Source organism: Benincasa hispida, chromosome 10 (genome assembly GCF_027475165.1).
Source record: "Benincasa hispida cultivar pf3 chromosome 10, pf3_genome.v1.1, whole genome shotgun sequence".
NCBI lineage: Eukaryota > Viridiplantae > Streptophyta > Magnoliopsida > Cucurbitales > Cucurbitaceae > Benincasa > Benincasa hispida.
In genome coordinates this window covers 55684293-55704589 of record NC_143487.1, presented here as the reverse complement: position 1 = coordinate 55704589, position 20297 = coordinate 55684293, and the positions used below count along the sequence as shown (strand labels likewise).

Sequence of the window (20297 nt, the reverse complement as noted above, 5' to 3'; positions counted from 1 at the left end):
TTTTTATAATTAAACCAGAAAAGGCGTAACCCAATGTATTTTTTTTTACAAGAGAAAACGTTTCATTGAATAAATAAATAGAGACTGATGCTCAAAGATACAAACTCTGTAAAGGAGAGGATAAAATAAAACACATAAAGATCCACTACACAGAACCAAAAAGAACAGAAAACATAAAAGAAACTTCGACAATGAGAAAACATTGAGCGAGCAAAACAAAAAGAAACTAGTAAAGAGGAAGACCAAAAGACCAAACTCAATACAGAAGGCTGCACTCTGAAAATCGGACCAAAGCCATCTCAAGAATTATCACCAAGCAAGGACCACTGAACCCAAGCCTCAATATCAAAAGAGCAATCAAGCATCAATAAGGAATGTCTGAGGAATTCAATGAAGTAATTTCATGTAACTCGAGACACAAACTTCAATAAGAGAAACAAATTTGCAAGGCATTGTGTAAGGAAACCTCCTAACAAGAACGGTACTAAAAGATATAAAAAAACTAAAGGACAATTCAATTATAGAAATATAGGAAAATGTATTGAAATATGCTATAAACTCACAAACTAACAAGATAAATCCTAGCCTTTCGAGAGGGCTAGTCTCTCCCAAATTCCCCAATGGAAATTCTCACCAAATTCTTCACCCCCCTCCAACCCCTCTCCTTCTATTTATAACTAAAATCCCTAACAAACTTCATATCTAATTACTCATTTGCCCCTTCTAATACTTATCCTAATATTTACTAATAATCCTACTATTCCCAAGACTAGGAGACTTACACATTGATGAAGGAATAGAAAAATGAGTCTCTTTGTCACTTTCTTGAAATAATAGTACTAAATCGACAAAGAATCTTCTGCACCAGTATCATCAATATTGTTTCCCATAAACTTAATGGTAGATTCCACATAACTCAAGCTAACATAAAAAGTTGCAGCAGAATTATCAACATAATGAGAGAGAAGAAGCAGAACGATCCTTTGAAGAATGAAATACTTCTTTAGTGAAAATACCATCAAAATGTACTCCAAAAAGTACTTCTCCACTGTAAACCTAAGAGATGCTTCTCGCTATTATGAAAGATGGAGCCAAATAACTCGGAACTTTTTCCTCGATACAATTTGAGTTCAGAGAATTATCCCTCATTGATTGGAGGAACCAAAAGAGTGATGTACTTTTCTTCGAGTATTGTATTGGAGATTAATTGCAATAAAAAAATCTTTCACCTCTTCAATGCTTAGGGGATTAGAAGACTCAAGCGTACTACAGGAGTCACCATATGGTGGTCTCATTAATAGGCTCAATAGGCATCCCTGATATATCCTTTGAACTTTGAAGCATGCAAAAACACTAGTAAATGAATCATCAAGAGGTGAAGAACAAGTATGAAGATGTGAGTTCTCATGTTCAATTATTGAACAAGCTCGTACAATCTCCAGCAGATTAGACAAGTCTTTCAGATCCAAAGTGCTCTTAAAACGCTTTAAGATGGAAGAGTCTTTAAGTTCTGAAGTGCTCTTAAAAGACATTAAGATGAAAAGAAAATCATTAGGAGTGATATCCCAAAAATTAAAGGAAAAAAACTACCCTTTGTCGGATTTGTGATTTCAATTGTAGCCACCACAAATATTCTTATGAACTTCAATATAAGCTGCACTACAATCTAACAGATTTAGAATCTTCAATGAAACCCGAATCGGACCATCAAAGTCCTGCCCTGTGGCCACAAAAGTTTGCATATTCTAATAAGGAAGAGGTTAGTTTATGATGTTAATCCAACTTTTATAACCTTTAGGCGTTAATAAATTATGGTTTAATGTGCTTGCTAATGTCCCACTTTTCAAAGTGATATCTTGATGACCTTATAGATTTTCCAAAAATCTCACAAATTTATGGAAGAAACATCTTTATTGAGTATGCAAGTTTAGATTCCCAAATAGATGATCTCCTTTAGCAAATAATGCACCATAGATCAAAGAAGCTATTTCTCTCAATAAAATCATTGAAGAGCCTCATTGACTCTATTGTCCTACTACCGACCAAGACCTTCTCAACAAGGAAACAAATCACATTAAAGTCCCTTGCCATGTACCAACAGGGCCCACACAACTAAACTGACCACCAAACTCATCCTTCCTCTGGGCCTCAAAGAGAACAAAAAGGAATTGAAACTGTGTACAACCTTTGACCACCACAAGGGGGGCCATAGATCTGCTGTCCCAAAGGACAAGGGTCCCGCCCGAGCCTCCAATGGACTCAATACCTGCTATTTTACCTTTTTATTTTCTATAAAATGCCAAATAAAGTTAATCATTAACATGAGTGATAGAATCCAAATTTCTTTCTCTTCTCGTACTCCTGCAGTTTGTGTAGACACGATGGTGAAAAATGTCTCACATTTCTTTCTGAAGTTTAAGACCACCAAGAGGCCTTGTGTTGCACCATTAGTCAAAACTCAAAAGGACACTGAAAAAGAATACTTATATTAAAAAAACCTGACTATTCCTTTCCTTCCAAAGGCTCTAATGGAGGGAAGGCATAGCACATCTCCAAAGGACTTTCCCCTTGACAGGAAGCATCCTACCATTGGGCACTTCCATAAGCCAATCATAAATCTCTTTAGGGAAGCCAATAATCCACCCCAAACGCATTGCAGAAAAACTGCCACCCTTTAGACACCAGAGGACAATGCAAGAACAAGTGATCGTGGGATTCCTCCTCTTGTAAGCAAGGTGACACATAGAAGGAGAGATCGTCCAATTTTGAAAGTTGAAACTTCCTTTGAAGCTTCTTGTGGGTGTTCAAACTTCTATGGGCTAGTGGCCATGAAAGAACTTTCAGCTTTTTGGAATCTTGAATTTCCAAATTAGGTGTAGCAGTCGGCGACTTTACTTCACATAGCTTTTCATCTCCTTGATAGCTGGAAGTTCTCCGCCGGGTAAAAACTGTCGAAGACAAGGATTCAATCTTTATTCGGTGGGACAAAAAAGAACCATATGGTAGTTAAGTCTTATAACCCCATTGGTTTGAATCAAAAGTTAGAATGGTGTTTCTCTAATCACCAAGGATTTCTTGTCCTAATCTGCATGGGTTTTTTTCCAAAAAAAAAAAAGTTGAGGAGTCGGGTTAGTGCCATGTTGTTCCTGTTTTTGGTTAATTCAGCTTAAAAGGAACCAAATATAATTTTAAAAAGGGAAGGTCTAGGAATTTAGAAAAATCATGTCAATTTGATCTTCTTTCCTTGCCCCAAAACAAGGTTCATTGTCTGGTAATTATTTTCTTGTAACTTCTTCACGTTTGTGTAAGGTCTCGGCTGTGTTTTAAGCTTCCCAAAAACCAATCAGATTAGGATATTCACATTTAGTAAACTCTTTGATTTCCACAAATCACTTGCAGCAACTTTAGGAAGAGAACAAAGTGTACTCGCTTCCTCTGCCTTAAAATTTCTTCTCATTGTTATCCTAGCAAGACATTGAAGTAATAAGATCCATAAGTTGGAGGCTCCCAAGCATCACATACCATCTAAAAAACCAAAAAGATCCATAAACATGATGAACTAGAAGGAACTCAACATAAAACGATCAAAAGAGCTGATACTTCATATTTAAGAAGATAGAGACATAAAGTCATTAAAACCACCATGGAGCAATAATCGACTTTTTTTAATGATAAGAGACGGAGAGATTCATTCAAAGAGCCAAAGACAAACAAAAAAAAGAACTAGGGACAAAGGAATAAGGCATCCCTTTTCCCAAAAGAAGAATTACAGAAAGACCATCCAGTCTAAACTATAATGATGGAGTCGATGGAGTAATTACCAAAAAGCCTATGCTAACCACTCCAAGTAGAAGCAGTAATCTGTACAAAATAACAAAAGAAAGAAAAAGAGGACTTCTTATCTGAAAAAGAAACAATTATGGCATTGGAAGTTTCCATAAATATAATAGAGAAGACACTATCGTTAATAATGGAAAAGGAGGTAAAAAGACTCGAGTACTACTCAAAGTCTGTTGTTTCCACACAAATTCATAGAGATTCACGCCAACTGTTTATGCAATAGGAAATTTTTACCTATGGAAGCATTAGACTAGCATTATAGAAAATGGAGGTCCAGAAAGGTAGAGTATAGCTTTTACCCTTGCAGCTCCCTTTTTGTGAGCATGGTAGGTGGGGCCATCTTTATACTCTCCATACCAATAGTATGTTTCAGATCTTTCATCTAATAACACTCCACCTCCGTGAGCTTGAATGGGATTACCTTCAGTATCCAGCCAAACTCTCCCCGGATAATAGAACATACTATCATTTCCTGTCATCATTGGATCAACAGAAGTTTTATGATCAGGAAAGAATTTGTGTCTAAGCTGTGAATCTTCATCAAGAAATTCATCAATCAGTGTCGGCGTTCTCTTTGGTCTTCGCTTTGATGCACGTGGAGATCTCTTACGGGGAGGGGGAATTTGAATGTTTTCTTCTTCCACCTCTTCAAGTTCACGGAAGTGAAGGTGATGACTTGTTCGAAGTTGAATACCCTGACCTATCTCATCCTTACGACTATTAGCGGAATATAAATTCAGCAGAAGAATACACCCCATTAGACTCCCAATTACCACAGATATCAAACATCTGCTCCCTGTATGGCAACGTAAAGTAGTTGATTTCCTGTATCTGTTCCTCATCTTCATTCTCTCCTCCTTTTTATCTCCGAGATAATTCAGCTTTTAAGAAAATGAAACCTATGGGATTCAATAAATTCAAACAAACATAAGTCAGACACATGATTTCCACTATTGAATATATAGAGGGGAAACCAAAACCCCCAATCTCGAAAGTTTATCAACATACAAATATGAAAATCTTGACAGAAAATACATGAAGTAAATATACATTTAAGAAAAAGGGATAAACAAACAATGTAAGACGAGGACACATCAATGAGTAAATTAAAAAACCCCAAGCATCCATTAGATGCCAAAGTATATCCAATTAGCTGATGAACGAGAAATAAAATCAAAGGCAATTGAGCAATCGAGAACCACATCTCAAAAATAGAACCCATCAAAGACAAACATTCAACAAAAGATACAAAGATCAAGACAATTGAAGATACATAACGAACAGAAAAGAAAAGACTTTGAAAACACACCTGAAAACCCACGAACTAAAAATGAGGCAAAGTTCGGAGACATAGGATTAGGATCGTAAGGGGAAATCAGAAAATTGAGGGCAGTCGGAAAGTGTGTCCCGGCAACAGTAATTGGACTCAAACCCTGAAAATGATTCTTCAAAAGGTCCGAAAATGGAGTCGGTTTTTAGAAATTGAGTGAATAATTGAGTTGCAGAAGGAAGAAGAAGAAGAAGAAGTTGGGACGTTGGATTTGAGTTTGGTAAGAATGTTGATGGATTTGGATAGTGACCTCGACTTGTGAACAAAGATCTTGTGTGTGTCCTGCAGTCATTTTTAAGAAATACACCTAAAATTCCACTACTCTTCTTACGCCTATGAACTAGGGTTTTTTTTTTTTTTTTTTTTTTTTTTTTTGAAATTACAAATATTCCATCTTTATTTTTCACTAAAATTGCAACTTTTATTCATCCACATTAATGTTTACTCCTAGATTTGGTAGGATGACCAAATTTTACCCTAGAATTTCTATATTTTCAAGGTAGGCGTTACATTTAATTTAATGTTTGATATTTGTATTTATTAAGAAGGTTTCATTTTAGTCCATTGAATATAACCTAGTTGATAAAAGTACTATCTTTTTTACAATCCATGATAATACTTATTGTTTTTTACGAGATTGAATGTTGGATCTTCCACTTTTATATTTAGATTTTTTAGTACAAGAAAAAAACAAATGAGCATTCTCCACTAAAATTTTGTATGTTCGTGTTGGACTAGAGGCGAATTTACCATAGATCTAGAGGTTAAGTCCCATCAACTTCTATGCATTTTTATTTTAGTATAAAACAAAATCATTTCAATTATCAAAATGGTTGTGACATTGTGGTAGGATGTTCAAATCATTCCTCAATAGGATCGGATTTTAATCCTTCTGAATGCAATTTCTTTAAATTATTTTCTTTTTTTACAATGGACGAAAATAATTATTGCCTTTTATGAAATTGTTGGATCTTCCACTTCTATATTTGGGCTTTTTTAGTACAAAAAAACAAAGCTATATAGCACAAGAAAAAAATAAAGGAACGTTTTCTATTAAAAAATTTTGCATGTTCACTTAGAACTAGAGGCGAATTTATTATAGCCCAGGGGCTCGCCTCTCATCAACTTCAATACATGTTTATATTAGTATAAAACAAAGTTATTTTAGTTATTAAAATGGCTATCTGACATTATAGTAGGATGCTAAATCATTTCCCGTAAGATCAGATTTAAATCATTCAGAATACAATTCTTTTATTTTTACTATTTTTTTTTTATAATGAATGAAAATAATTAATGTCTTTTATGAAATGGTTGGATCTTCCACTTCTATATTTGGGTTTTTTTAGTAAAAAAAACAAAATTATATAGCATAAGAAAAAAAAAAACAAAGGAGCATTCTCCGATCTGTATATCCAAATAAGACTAGAGGCAACTCAAGTCCCATCAACTTTATTGCATTTTCATATTTGTATAAAATAAGGTCATTTTACTTATCAAAATGATTATATGACGACACTGTAGGAGGATGCAAGCCATTCCTCAATAGGATTAGATTTAAATCCTTCCAAATGCAATTCCTTTAAGTTTTCTTTTTTTGTTCTACTATTATATTGACAATGGCAACACATTTAAATATGCGGTAAATTTAGAAAGAAAAATTATGTGAATTGCCATATAATGGTGCAGTAAATTAAAATATATTGAATAAAAAATTATTTTAAGGATTAAATTACAAGTGTAGTGTTTATATAGTTGATGAACTTTAAAAATTAAAACTTTGAGTGTGTATTAAGTGTTAAACCTTCAATTTTGTATCTAATAAATTTTCAATTTTTCAATTTTATATTTAATAGAATTGTCACTAGCTATTCAATACTTTTTTTTAAAAAAAAAAATTATGGATCTACTTACACAAAATTGAAAGTTTAAATTTCATTGACATAAATTCAATTTTATATCTAATAGATCAATTAATTTTTTTTAAAAAAAAAAATGTACATGTCAACAAAATATTTGACTTGAAATTAAAAGTTTATAGATCTATTAAGGGTTGACTGCACAAATAACAATCATGCCCAAGATAATAAAAGATGTAGTACAAGGATAAATATATTAGGGATATGACACAAAATTAGCATCAGATATCATTGATAGCAGCTATCAGTGATAGCCAAATTGGTAAATGACTAAAAAATCTGCGTGCAACACACCCATTTCATGCTTCTTCTTCCGATTGAAAGCTATGCATGATAGATGCTATAAGTGATAGTTTTTTATTTGAGAAATTTTAATACAACCTTGAAATAGTAACACTTAAAATACTAGCTTCCAATTTGCTATCAATTATCAGTGGCTATTATTGATACACTTTCATCAATTGGAATCAACCTTGAAATATTAACACTGAGATTATCAGTGGCTATTAGTGATAGACTTTTACAAATAGTTATCAATTTTTAAAGGAAACTATCAAGTCTCAAAGACTTATGTTTATAGCTACAAGTGATAGAAGTCTACCAGTGAGATATCTATAATTGACTATCACCGATATCTACCTAAGTCATATCACCAATATCATTAATATCATTCATTTAATTGATATATACCTAAGTCATAGCATTGATATACATTAGGGTTGGAAACGGGGCGGGGGGGATTCCCCATCTCCGTCCCCGCGGGGGGTATTTCCCCCCATTCCTGCCCCCGTCCTTGATACGAGGATGGGGATTCCCCGTCGGGGAAACAGGTCCCCCCGGGGACCTATCCCCATTATTCTTTTTTGTTAAAAAAATATATTAATTATACATAATTATATAAATATTTGTAAATAATATATTTTTAGGGTATATATATAATTATATATTATATATATTTATTTGCAAAATTATATATATACATGTTAAAAGAATTATTGGTGTTGGAAATAGGGACGGGGATGGGGACGGGGTACCTCCACATCCCCGCCCCATCCCTAACCAGAGACCCAGTTAGAATCCCTAGTTTGACCCCCATCCCCGATCAAACCGGGGATTCCGGGGTGGGAACCCAACCACGTGAGAATTTTTGTCAATCCTAAAGGATATCATTGATAGCTTTTATAACCGACTAAAGAAAATCGGACACGAGGATTTCTATGAGCAGCGGAATGATTTCCAAATTTCAATCGTATATGAACATATAATCACAAACGGAAACATACAGTTATGCGAAGTACATAAATTATAGCATGCTATACAAAAGATCGAAGACAAAAATTAACACACTTTTGTAGACTCATCTTCAAGTTCCTTGATCACGAATGCTCGATCATAGCAATGCAGCAACACACGAACGCTCATCCAACACGATCGCTACATTGCACGATCACTACGCACTCGAACTAAAAGATCGCCAAGGTCACGAACACCAGAACACAACGAATAGCCTCCACAGAACCTCGACAGTGTTGAGTTGAGTATGACACCACCAAGAAGGTTACCTTGGTATTCTTGGTGTGAGAATCTAGAGGGTGGGCTCTGTGTGAACTTGGTTAGAGGTAGAAAACCGGAGGAACCACAATCATGTAAACAATTGAGCAAGTGAGAGAAGGAACAACCTATCGTACAAGTCGATGCCCAATCGTTTAGGAAAAGTTATGCGATCGTCTAGTAAAAACTATGCGATCGTTTAGCTCATCGCTTAGCTGAGTGTCTATCGCCAAGAACACTCCAAGATCGTTTACCTAACTCTAAGTTGTCACTTAGTAAATTTAATTTACTTGACAACTCTCTGTGACTATTTTCTGAGATTGGAAATCTCAAATCAACATCTTTCTTCCTTACTAAAATTAGGAACATTTTTCCTTTTATCTCACGGTTACCATGAAACCATCAATAACCTTCCACTCAATTGGTTATTAGAGAAAAAAAAGATAATTATCCAATAATTAATATTATTATAAATATAATGATAACTAACTTACCATAATATATTTATAACTATAGTTTTAATATTTCATCTCATGAAACATATAAACCATAACTCTTTTTCTATTTCATGGCACTTAATGTAAATCTCATTTACATTAATCCTCCACTTGATGTATCTCATACACCATATCGATTATATCATATATAATCAAATTACCTCTTGCAATTTGAACATTTCAAATCAACACCAAGAACTGATCCTCAGCTTGAATCCATTGAGCTACCAAGGGGACCTTATGGACCTGTAGCTCGAAGCTCCAATGGTACGTGAATAACTGACTAAACTCTTTAGTCGCAGGATCCACCATCCGTTTACTGCTAGACACTCCACTAAAGACCGACAGCTGAACTCTCCTTACCATAGATATACTATGTGTCCATCTTAACCAATCAACATTGTGACAACCCTTCACAGATTGCTCGTAAGTACAGCTCGGCCAATAACCGTTATACCCCTATAGTTACATCTAACTCATTAAGTACCACGGATCCCTCTAATGAACATAAGTCATAGTCCTACTATGATTGAGTCCTCTCTTCCAAAGAGAAGCTATGGCCACTATGTTCAAGCCTCGGAATCAGCCCTTAAAGGAACAATCTATCTACTTACCCCTGCTTCAAGGAAGGAGTGAATTCCATCTTGTGTAAGTGAGTTCCCAGCTCCTAGATCAGACAAGTCCCTAAAAAGGTAGGCATATTGAGTTGGCAATCTGGTCACTCTTACCCATACTAATCGAAGGACCCCCTCAAAGGCAAGAGTTCTCAAAACACTCAGGATTGAGGTCATGTCACCTATGGTCGTTTAGGTGAAATGTAAGTCTCCAGTATCAACGACGTTATATACAGAGTCTAGTCATTTCGTGGTCTGGTCTCATACAAACTCTTTGTATAGGACACCCCCGCTTGCATGTCTCCATATGAATGGTCAGGATCTACCATCTGTAGTAGTTTACAACACTTGCAAACCTCTACAAAGCGGGTCGTATCTGTAGTGTCACCAGGATCAGGTATCTCACCTTAATCCTTATATGACAGACCTATTTAGGTTATCACTTAAGGCATGATCCACTTGTATATCACATATACATGCTTAAGTTTACATAAGATAACCATGGAGCTTTGTTTATTGGATATGAGTAAATGCCAGAATGATATAAAAGTTATTTTATTCATAAAACAATGTGTATCGTTACAAACAACAAGACTCCGGGAGAATTAGAACACTAATCCCAACAATCTTCCACTTGTCCTAATGCCTCGGGAGACTAATGTACAATACAATAGAAAACATGTACAATATACAATAAACTAGGGCATACCCCAGTATCATCTCCTACTTGCGCTAGACAAGATGTCGCATGTCCTACAGACCCAGACTCTCCAGGTGGCCCTCGAACACTTTAGTCGTGAGAGCCTTTGTAAAGGGATTAGTAACATTTTCCTCTGACACGATCTTCATGACTATCACATCATCGCGATGCACAATCTCCCTGATCAAGTGGTATTACCGCTCTATGTGCTTACCCCGACGATGACTCCAAGGCTCCTTCGAATTTGCCAAAGCCTTGCTGTTATCACAATACAAAGTGATAGGCAAATCCATATTTGGAACAACTTCCAAATTTGAAAGGAATTTCCTCAACCAAACAGCCTCCTAAACTGCTTCACATGCAGCTACATATTCGACTTCCATAGTGGAGTCCGCAATACATTCTTACTCGATGCTTTGCCACACTACAACACCTCCATTCAGAGTGAAAACTGACCTAGATGTCGATTTGCAAGAATCTCCATCGGTCTGAAAGTCAGAGTCCGTGTATCCTGTAAGGATCAGATTCTTATCTCCAAACACGATTCTGTAGTCCATCGTTCTCCGAAGATACTTGAGGATCGTCTTAACCGCTGTCCATTGATCAAATCCTGAATTGGACTGATACTGACTGACAATCCTTACTGCATAGAAAATGTCGGGTCTGGTACACAACATTGCATACATCAAGCTTCCTATAGCTGAAGCATAGGGAATCTGTCTCATTTCCTCAACCTCTTGAGGTGTCTTAGGACATTGATCATTAGACAAAACGATTCCATGCCTGAAGGGTAATAAACCCCTCTTGGATTCCTACATCCTGTACCTGATCAACATTTGATCGATGTACGATGCCTGAGACTGGGCTCACCATTTGTTTTTATGATCTCGAAGATCTGGATCGCTAGAACATACTATGCCTCACCCAAATCTTTCATTTAGAACTAGACAGTTAGCCATTTCTTAATGTCAGTCAGATACCCTACATCATTCCTAATGAGTAGGATATCATCTACATATAGTACCAGGAAAGCTACTGAGTTGTAGATGATCTTCTTGTAAACACAAAGCTCATAAACGTTCTGATCAAAGCCAAACAACTTGACCGCAGTGTCAAATCTGATGTTGCATGATCTAGATGCTTGTTTCAACTCATAAATGGACCTATTAAGCTTGCAAACTTTTTGCTCTTGATCTGGAACTATGAACCCCTCTGGTTGAGTCATATAGATGGTCTACTCAAGATTACCATTAAAAAGGCAGTCTTGATGTCCATTTTCCATATTTCATAATCATAAAATGTGGCTACGGACAGAAGTATTCGGATAGACTTTAGCATGACAACAGGTGAGAAAGTTTCCTCATAGTCCACTCCCTCGACCTAGGTATAACCCTTTACCACGAGTCGAGCCTTAAAGGTTTGCACCTTTCCATCTACACCTCTCTTTCGCTTATAAATCAACTTACACCGAATAGGTCTTACCCTATCAGGCGGATCAACAAGCTCCCAGACGTTATTGAAGTACATAGACTCCGTTTTCTGGTTCATACCTTTAATCCATTCATCTTTGTCATCATCCTCCATTGCTTTCTTAAAAGACAACGGATCCTCAATTCCATCATTCGAAATGAGGTTTTGGGCTTCAGTCAAACCCATGTAGCGATCCGATGGGTTCATAACCTTCCCACTACATCGAGGCAGTCTCAACTCTTGAGTTGGTTAACTAGATGTACCGACCTCAATAATTCTTGTTGATTTGTCGGCCTGTTCAACAACTCTTGTTGAACCCTCAACAATCTCAATTTTGTTTCTTTTGGGTAGCCTATGATCCCAGATGTGATCCCACTACATCGAGGTAGTCTCAAATCTTGTTTTCGTGGCTTATGATCCCAGATGTGGTCTTCTTCTAAGAAGATAGCATTTGTAGAAACAAACATTTTGTTCTCACTCGTATCATAGAAGTATACATCTTTCGTTTCCTTGGGGTAGCCTACAAAGAAGAAAACCTTTGAACGTGGTTCCAACTTCTTTGGTTTAGTCACGAGCACATGTGTTGGACAGCCCCAAATCCTGAAGTGATGTAAACTACCTTTACGACCTCTCCACAACTCAAAAGGTGTTTCAAAAACACGTTTCGAGGGAACGTTATTCAGGATATAGCATGTAGTCTCCACTGCAAAATCCCAAAACGAGTCTGCAAGATGAGCATAACTCATCATAGGCCGAACCATGTCCAACAAGATTCTGTTTCTTCTTTTTGATACACCATTCTGCTAAGGTGTACCAGGGGCCGAGAGTTGGGACGCAATCCCATGTTCTATCATATAGTTCTAGAATCGAAGGTCTATATACTCTCCACCACGATCAGATCGTAGTGTTTTTATCTTCTTACCTAACAAGTTTTTAACTTCAGTCTTATACTCCTTGAACTTGTCAAGAGCTTCAGACTTACGTTGCATTAGGTAGAGATACCCGTATCTTGAATAATCATCTATGAAAGAGATGAAATATTCATACCCACCTCAAGCTCTAACATTCATCGAACCACAGAGGTCTGAATGTATAAACTCCAAGGCTTCCTTGGCTCTGTAACCTTTTCCAGTAAAAGGTTGTTTGGTCATCTTGCCTTCGAGGCATGATTCACATACCGACAAGGAGTTTTCTTCTAAACTCTTTAGAGGTCCACTTTTCACCAACTTCTCAATTCTATTAAGGTTGATGTGACCAAACCTTAGATGCCAAAGATGGGCATTTTCCTTAGAAGAAACCTTTGGTCTTTTAGCTGTGTTGTCGTACTAAACATTTCAGTGTTAAACAAGGCTTTTATGACTAATGGCCTTAGTACATATAAGTTACTTTCCATTGAACCATAACCAATCTCAATTCCATTCTTAAAAATAAAAAATTTATTCTTAGAAAAGGAGATGGTATACCCTTGTTCAATGAAACAAGAAACCGAGATTAAGTTCCTCTTAATATGAGGAACTACGAAAACATTATCCAGTAATAGTTAACATTTCTTGTCAACAAATAACTTCAGCCTGCCTACAGCACTTGCTGAAACAACCCCCACTGTGTTAACTCGTAAAGTCATCTCTCCCTGTGGCAATGTTTGCCAGGAACTGAATCCTTAGTAAGTACAACTAACATGATTGGTAGCACCTGAATCAAGGATCTAGGTAGAATCATCATTCTCTACTAAACACGTCTCCAAGACCAATAAATTAGATTTACTGTATCTCTTTCTCTTTTGGAGAGTAGTGGGATTAGTGTCAGAACAACTGTCACTACTGGTTTCATCATCCATCCCTTTGTGCTTGACAAGTAAGAACCAACGTTCAAACAAATCTTGTAACGAGTGTTGCAGTTTGTGCCCTAAAGTCTCGTGTCCTGTAGTTTGTAAATAATTTTGTAAGAATGCTTGTGATGTATAATATATATGATATTTAATTCACTTCTTGACTTTGCACGTTTAGATGTTTTTATTTTCACACAAACCAATAAACTTAATATCCCTAGTTGTCTTTATGTAACTTAAGCATGTATGTAGTGACATACAAATGGATCATGTCTTAAGTGACAACCAAAATGGTCTATAGTGTTGGAATGGGTAACCTAATTCTCCTGGAGTCTCGTTGTTTTGTAAAGATACACATTTTTCAATGAATAAAATAAATGTTATTTAATTATGGCATTTACTAATATCCAATAAACAAAGCTCCTTGGTTATCTTATGTGAACTTAAGCATGAATATATGATATACAAGTGGATCATGCCTTAAGTGATAACTTAAATAGGTTTGTAGTATAAAGATTAAGGTGGGATACCTGATCCTGGTGACACTATGGATACGGCCCACTTTGTAGAATTTTGCAAGTGTTATAAACTATTACAGATGGTAGATCCTAACTACTCATGTGGAGACGTGCGAGCGGGGGTGTCCTATACAAAGAGTTTGTATAAGACCTGAACCACGAGATGACTAGACTCTGTATATAACGTCGTTGATACTAGAGACTTACATCTCACCTAAACGACCATAGGTGACACGACCTCAATCCTGAATGTTTTGGAAACTTCTGCCTTTGAGGGCGGTCCTTTGATTAGTATGGGTGAGAGTGGCCAGATGCCAACTCAACATGCCTACCTTTTTGGGGACTTGTCTGATCTGGGAGCTGGGAACTCAATCCATAAGATGGAATTCACTCCATTCTCGAAGCAGGCATAAGTAGAGAGATTGCTCCCTTAAAGGATGATTCCAAAGCTTGAACATACTGGCCACAGCTTCTCTTTAGAAGAGAAGACACAGTCATAGTAGACGTTCATTAGAGAGGTTAGTGGTACTTAAGGAGACAGATGTAACTATAGGGGCATAACGGTTATTGGCCTAGTTGTACTTACGAGCAATCTGTGACTAAAGAGTTTAGTCAGTTATTCACGTACCATTGGAGCTTTGAGCTACAGATCCATGAGGTCCCCTTGGTAGCTCAATGGATTCAATTGAGGATTAGTTCTTGGTATTGATTTGAAATGTTCAAATTGACAAGAGGTATTTTGATTATATATGATATAATCGATTTGATGTATGAAATACATCTAGTGGAGGATTGATGTAAATGCGATTTACATTAAATAATGGAATAGAAAAAGAACTATGGTTTATATGTTTCATGAGATGAAATATTAAAACTATAGGTTATAAATTATTGGATATGTAATTCTTTTTCTTTAATAACCAACTGAGTGGGTGGTTATTGGGTTCATGGTAACCGTGAGTTTAAAAGAAAAGTGGTTTTTCTATTTTGAAAAGAAGTTTTAAAAACGCTAAAAAAAGCTTTTTGAGTTTTCTCTCGGCACAAAAGAAACTCACGTAGTCGTCAAGTAAATACAGATTTACTAAACGATGGTTGGGCGAGCTAAACGATCGTGCGGTATTTACTAAATAATCGCATAGTTTTGCTAGACGATCGCTTGCCCAAAGTAAACGATCGTGTAGTGTCTGTAGGCGAAAAACCGAGCTAACCAATGATCTAAATGATCGCATAGGTTTTTCTAGACGATCGTTTAGCTTTATATAAACGATTGGGCATCGACCTACACAATAGGTCTCCGCCATCTCCCACTTGCCCAGTCGTGTACACGATCGGTGTTTCCTCCATTCGTCTGTCTCATACCAAGTCCAATCAAAGCCCACCCTCTGGATTCTCACACCGAGAATACCAAGGTAGCCTTGTTGGTGGTGTCAGATTCAACTCGACATTATCAAGGTTTTCTGGAGGCTATTCGTGGTGCTGTGGAGGTCGTTTGTGTTGCAGAGGAGTTCATGATTGAGGCGATCATTGAGGACAAGCGCGAAGTGTTCGTGTTGTGTTCATCTGTGTTACGGTCATGTAAATCGAGCGTTTGAGGTTGCTGATTGTTCGAGTGTTCGCGCAACGGAGCGTGGAGACGCATCTTCATATGTGCATAGAATTTGCTTTCTGTGCATTGTAGCTTTTCATGCTGTAATTTCTCTGTATGAATTGTATAACCGCTTATTTGAAGTCAACTATAAATATATGTTCTGTAGGATTGTATCAACAGCAACGGAAGCACAAGGACCATCTAAGCATTCAAATTCACTAATTTTGGCAAAATATAAAGCATGCTTTTGCAGAAAAATGGGTTTTAAAACATACCTCTTGTAGAACTTCCTCAAAGCTCCATCTCCAGCTGCTATCTTCTCCATATCTTGTTGTAGACCACCTCAAGATCTTCCCCACTATTCTCTTGGTGCTCTAGATTGAATTGTGGGACTAAAAAAAAGCTTGAATCAAGGGATGAAGGAGAAAAGCTCGCTGCAGCAACCTTTGTTGAAGAACCTTTCTTCAAACCAAATTTTCTCTCAAAATTCTGTAAATTGCGTGCCCGATTTTCACTCCAATCTCTTCATTATATTGTAGATCAACATGCAAAGAGAAGAGATGCATGAGTTGCAGCTCATGCTTGGAGAAGACAAGGCAAAATATTGCAATATGTGTGAGCTAGTTAGGTAATGGATAATGGAAAAATCCATTTTTCCATTTTGTGCTTCTGTTTTCTTTTCTTTTTTCAATTTTATCTAAAAATCAAATTTTGATTTAAAAATTCATTTTATTTTAAAAATAAAAAATTAATTAATTTCATAAATTAATTATTAAATAAAACTTAATTAATTTAATATCAAATATTAAATTAATTTTAACATATATCGATCTTTATATATTTAAATCATATTTAAATATATAAATTCTCCTATTCCGTTTAATTCTAAAATTAAAACATAATTATATCTCATATAATTACTAATTCCCTTAATTCTAATTTGAACATTTCAAATTAACTTATCACGCTATTCTAGAGCTAGTCCGTTACGAGCTAGTAGGGAGACCTCGCGGACCTACAGATCATGGGCTCCAACGATCCGAGATTAATTGGCTAAACTCATTAGACCAGATTAATCTCCATTCGTTAACTAATGGGTGACAGCATAAAATTTATATTATGTCACACAACGCATGGATGATTATAGCATAAGTTTATGGTCCCCGGCAATGGCGCCATAAACTTGTACGCGCATAAAATTTAATGGTGCGATGATATGCGATACTACTTCTAGATGTATGCATTATTAATGAAATGCTTGTAGTATGCTATGCGTTGTCACAAGTTTCCTTGCGTTGAAACCAAGTATAATTTCACCGCAAGTTTCTTGGAATGAACCGAGGTCGAACACAGGGATTGCGTAGTTAATGCATTACGTTCGTCATATATGCGACCAGAGTTTTTCAATTAATAAAAAATTGGTTTATACAGGTATTTAAAATTGCGATAAAGTAAAATATATGGTAAAGTAAAATATGTGATAAAGTAAAGTTGTGGTAATAAAATAAAATGCGATAAAAGTAAACCTAAGCTATTATGATACAAGATACAGGATATTGATACATGATACTGAGATTGAGACTGATTGCGAAGATTATACAAAGGGTCGTGTTATACGGTGGCAAGTCTTTATGTATGAAACAGAGATAGAAAGGGTAATTGTTATAAACATCGCAAGTTTATTAATTACGTTAAAGACTTAACTACGGTTCTGCTTTCCCTTGTCGTACACCTCTTGGTGATCAACCGTGTTCCCACATCTCTGTAGTGAAACAGGGATGAACGTAATGAACGTAAGGTTGCTTCCATCTCTGGAAGTACTTCTCGCTTTAGTTAACGCATTCTTCTAACCTTCTCTCGACAGGCAGAATGGCATCGTCACATCTGCTCTCACAGGTGAAGATGTCGTCTAGCATGCTTTAGCTAAACATATTTATTTATTTAGCACAGATTAATTTACTTGTTTAATTCATTCTAATTACCAAGGGATTAAGAAAACATCATGGAGAAAGCGATTAATGGAGGAACGGAAATAGATAGAAAGATGGAGATGAAAATGATCATGACATTCAATACTAATATTTAGCGTTTGATACATGGTGTGAATGATAGATATTAAGAAGATGAATACAATTGACGATAAGAGATAGAAATAAATACAGAAAAATGCCAACGTCTTGACACAGATCTGGACGGTGGATGTGCTTACCGGCGAATGGAGTGAATGGAAGGAAGAGCTTCCCTCTCAGGCTTGCTCGTCCGGTAGGAGTGACCTTGGTACAGAGCTTCACAACAAGGATTGAAAGGATTTGCCCTGAGACTCACCTCTCGGCTTCATCTCTTAAATCATCCCGAATCTTTTCCGATCAGCACTCAGACCAGTCTTTCACTCAATATACAAATATTAAAATATGCCCGTATCAAGTATATTTTCTCATAGAATTTCAGAGGCTATTTATAGGCTTAACTTTGACCCTCTGACTTGTGGACCCCACTTATTGTTATGGTAATTCTAGAAATGGTGGAATGAATATTCCTTCTGTTACGCGATCAATCCCGTCAGAAATGCACAAGGGTCAGCTGTACACGTGTTTAAATCCTTCGCAATTGCGTTGCTCTTTTGTACTTCGATCGTTTGTCCGCATGCGGTGTTGTTTTTTATTACTGCAAACAGTTAAAGTTGCATTGATCGCAAAGCTCTTGATCGATTGTCGCATGCGCCGTAATTGCGTTGATTGTCTATTCATTCCTGAATGATGGGTGCAATATGACGTAGATGCGTTGTTCTTTTTCTCTTGAGCCATGAACGCATACGGTGACTTGATTTCCTACAAAACAGACTGAAAACATCCTTTTCTACCATTGCGATGGTGTCAGTGGGTGTATTGACGACAGTTTATAATTCTTGCATTTATTAGCTTATTTCTCTACAATTGTCGCAACTTTCCTTTCTTTTAACCGCAATATCTAAATAAAGCAGTATAAATAACTTGTATTTCTACAAGTTACCAATGGGTCATTCCACTAAAGCCCATAGTTGCACTCCTCTCATTATAGATATATTATGTCCACATGATTTAACCATAATCAGCAAATCGACCCTTCATAGGTTGTTCGTAATAACGGCTAGGTCAAATATCTATTTTACCCCCGAGATTACGTCTTATTCCTCAAATCCTTACTGATCCTCTAATGAACAACTGGTTCGTGATCCAATCACTAAACCAAACTCTCTCAGCCCAGTGAGAGAGTGGGGCCCCTTGTTCAAGACATGGATTTAGTACTTGAGAGAACAACCTTTCTCCTATCCCTAAATCGGGTAGGTGTGAACTCCGTCTTGCGCCCTATGTCCCCAGCTATCTATCCGGTCTTACCTCTGAAATGGAAGTCTAATTGAGACGGTGCTGTTGAGCCAACCCTTAACTATGAAAATCTAAAGGCAATCCCGAATAAACATGAGTTCATAATTAGCTCAGGATTAAGATTAAGTTACCCAGGTCATCTAGGTGAAATAGTCAGTCTTAAACAGTAAACAGCGTTATAAAGTAAGAGTGACTTATTTCCTGGTCCTGATTTTATGCAAACTCATTGCATAAGACGCTCCCACTCCTCATATCATAACATGTACGTATTAGGATCACATCGTATGTAGCACTTTACAACTCTTTGTAACAACTACAGAGTAGGCTGCATCCAATGGTGTTACCAGAATAAGGTACCCAACCTCATTCATATACCATAGATCATTTTGACTATTTACTCGAACCCGATCCACTCTTATGTCTCCATATAAAGTTCAAGTACTCATACAATATTCATGGGTCTTAGTTTATTGGATTTAGACTTTCATACAATTTATGATATCAATAACAAGTATATTGATTATAGAAAATATTTATCATTTTACAAACTGCGAGTTTTTAAGACATAAAACCCAACATGTTCATTCATGATTGTAATTTGGAATAGTCTTATTTCGTTTCTCATGGAAATCTCGCTTCTAATTTCCTACATGTAGTATAGGTGGGAAACCTTATCTTGGTAACACTACGGACGCGGTCTGCTTTGTGGAATTGTTACAAGTTTTGTGACTTGTCACAGATTGTTTGATCCTGATCATTTGTGTAAGGGACATGCGAGCGGGGGCATCCTATATAAAGAGTTTGTATAAGACCTGACCTCGAAGTGTTAATGCCTCGTCATATAACTCCGTTCATGACTGAGACTTCACTTCACTAGGATGACCATAGGTAACATGACCTCAATCTTGAGTGAGTTGGGAACTCCTACCATTAAGGGTGGTCATTTGATTTGCATGGGTGCGAGTGGCCAGAGCGTCGACTCAAACCTACCACTTTGAGGATTTGTCTGATTTGGGAGCTGGGAACTCAGCTTCACAAGATGCAGTTCACTTCTTCTCTAAAGCAGAGGTAAGTAGATAG

At 36.6% G+C, this 20297-nt stretch overlaps 1 protein-coding gene across 1 annotated transcript; it reads right to left on the bottom strand.

Annotated features, from left to right (window-relative positions):
• Positions 1-297: 297 nt before the first annotated feature.
• Positions 298-5485, bottom strand: LOC150033472 (uncharacterized). The gene is made up of 3 exons (XM_090306180.1): positions 5150-5485; positions 4140-4739; positions 298-3464 (listed from the first exon to the last, which is right to left on the bottom strand). Exons 2-3 carry the CDS (start codon positions 4686-4688, stop codon positions 3441-3443), a joined length of 573 nt encoding a protein of 190 aa, XP_090162306.1. The 5' UTR covers positions 4689-4739; positions 5150-5485; the 3' UTR covers positions 298-3440.
• Positions 5486-20297: the final 14812 nt, after the last annotated feature.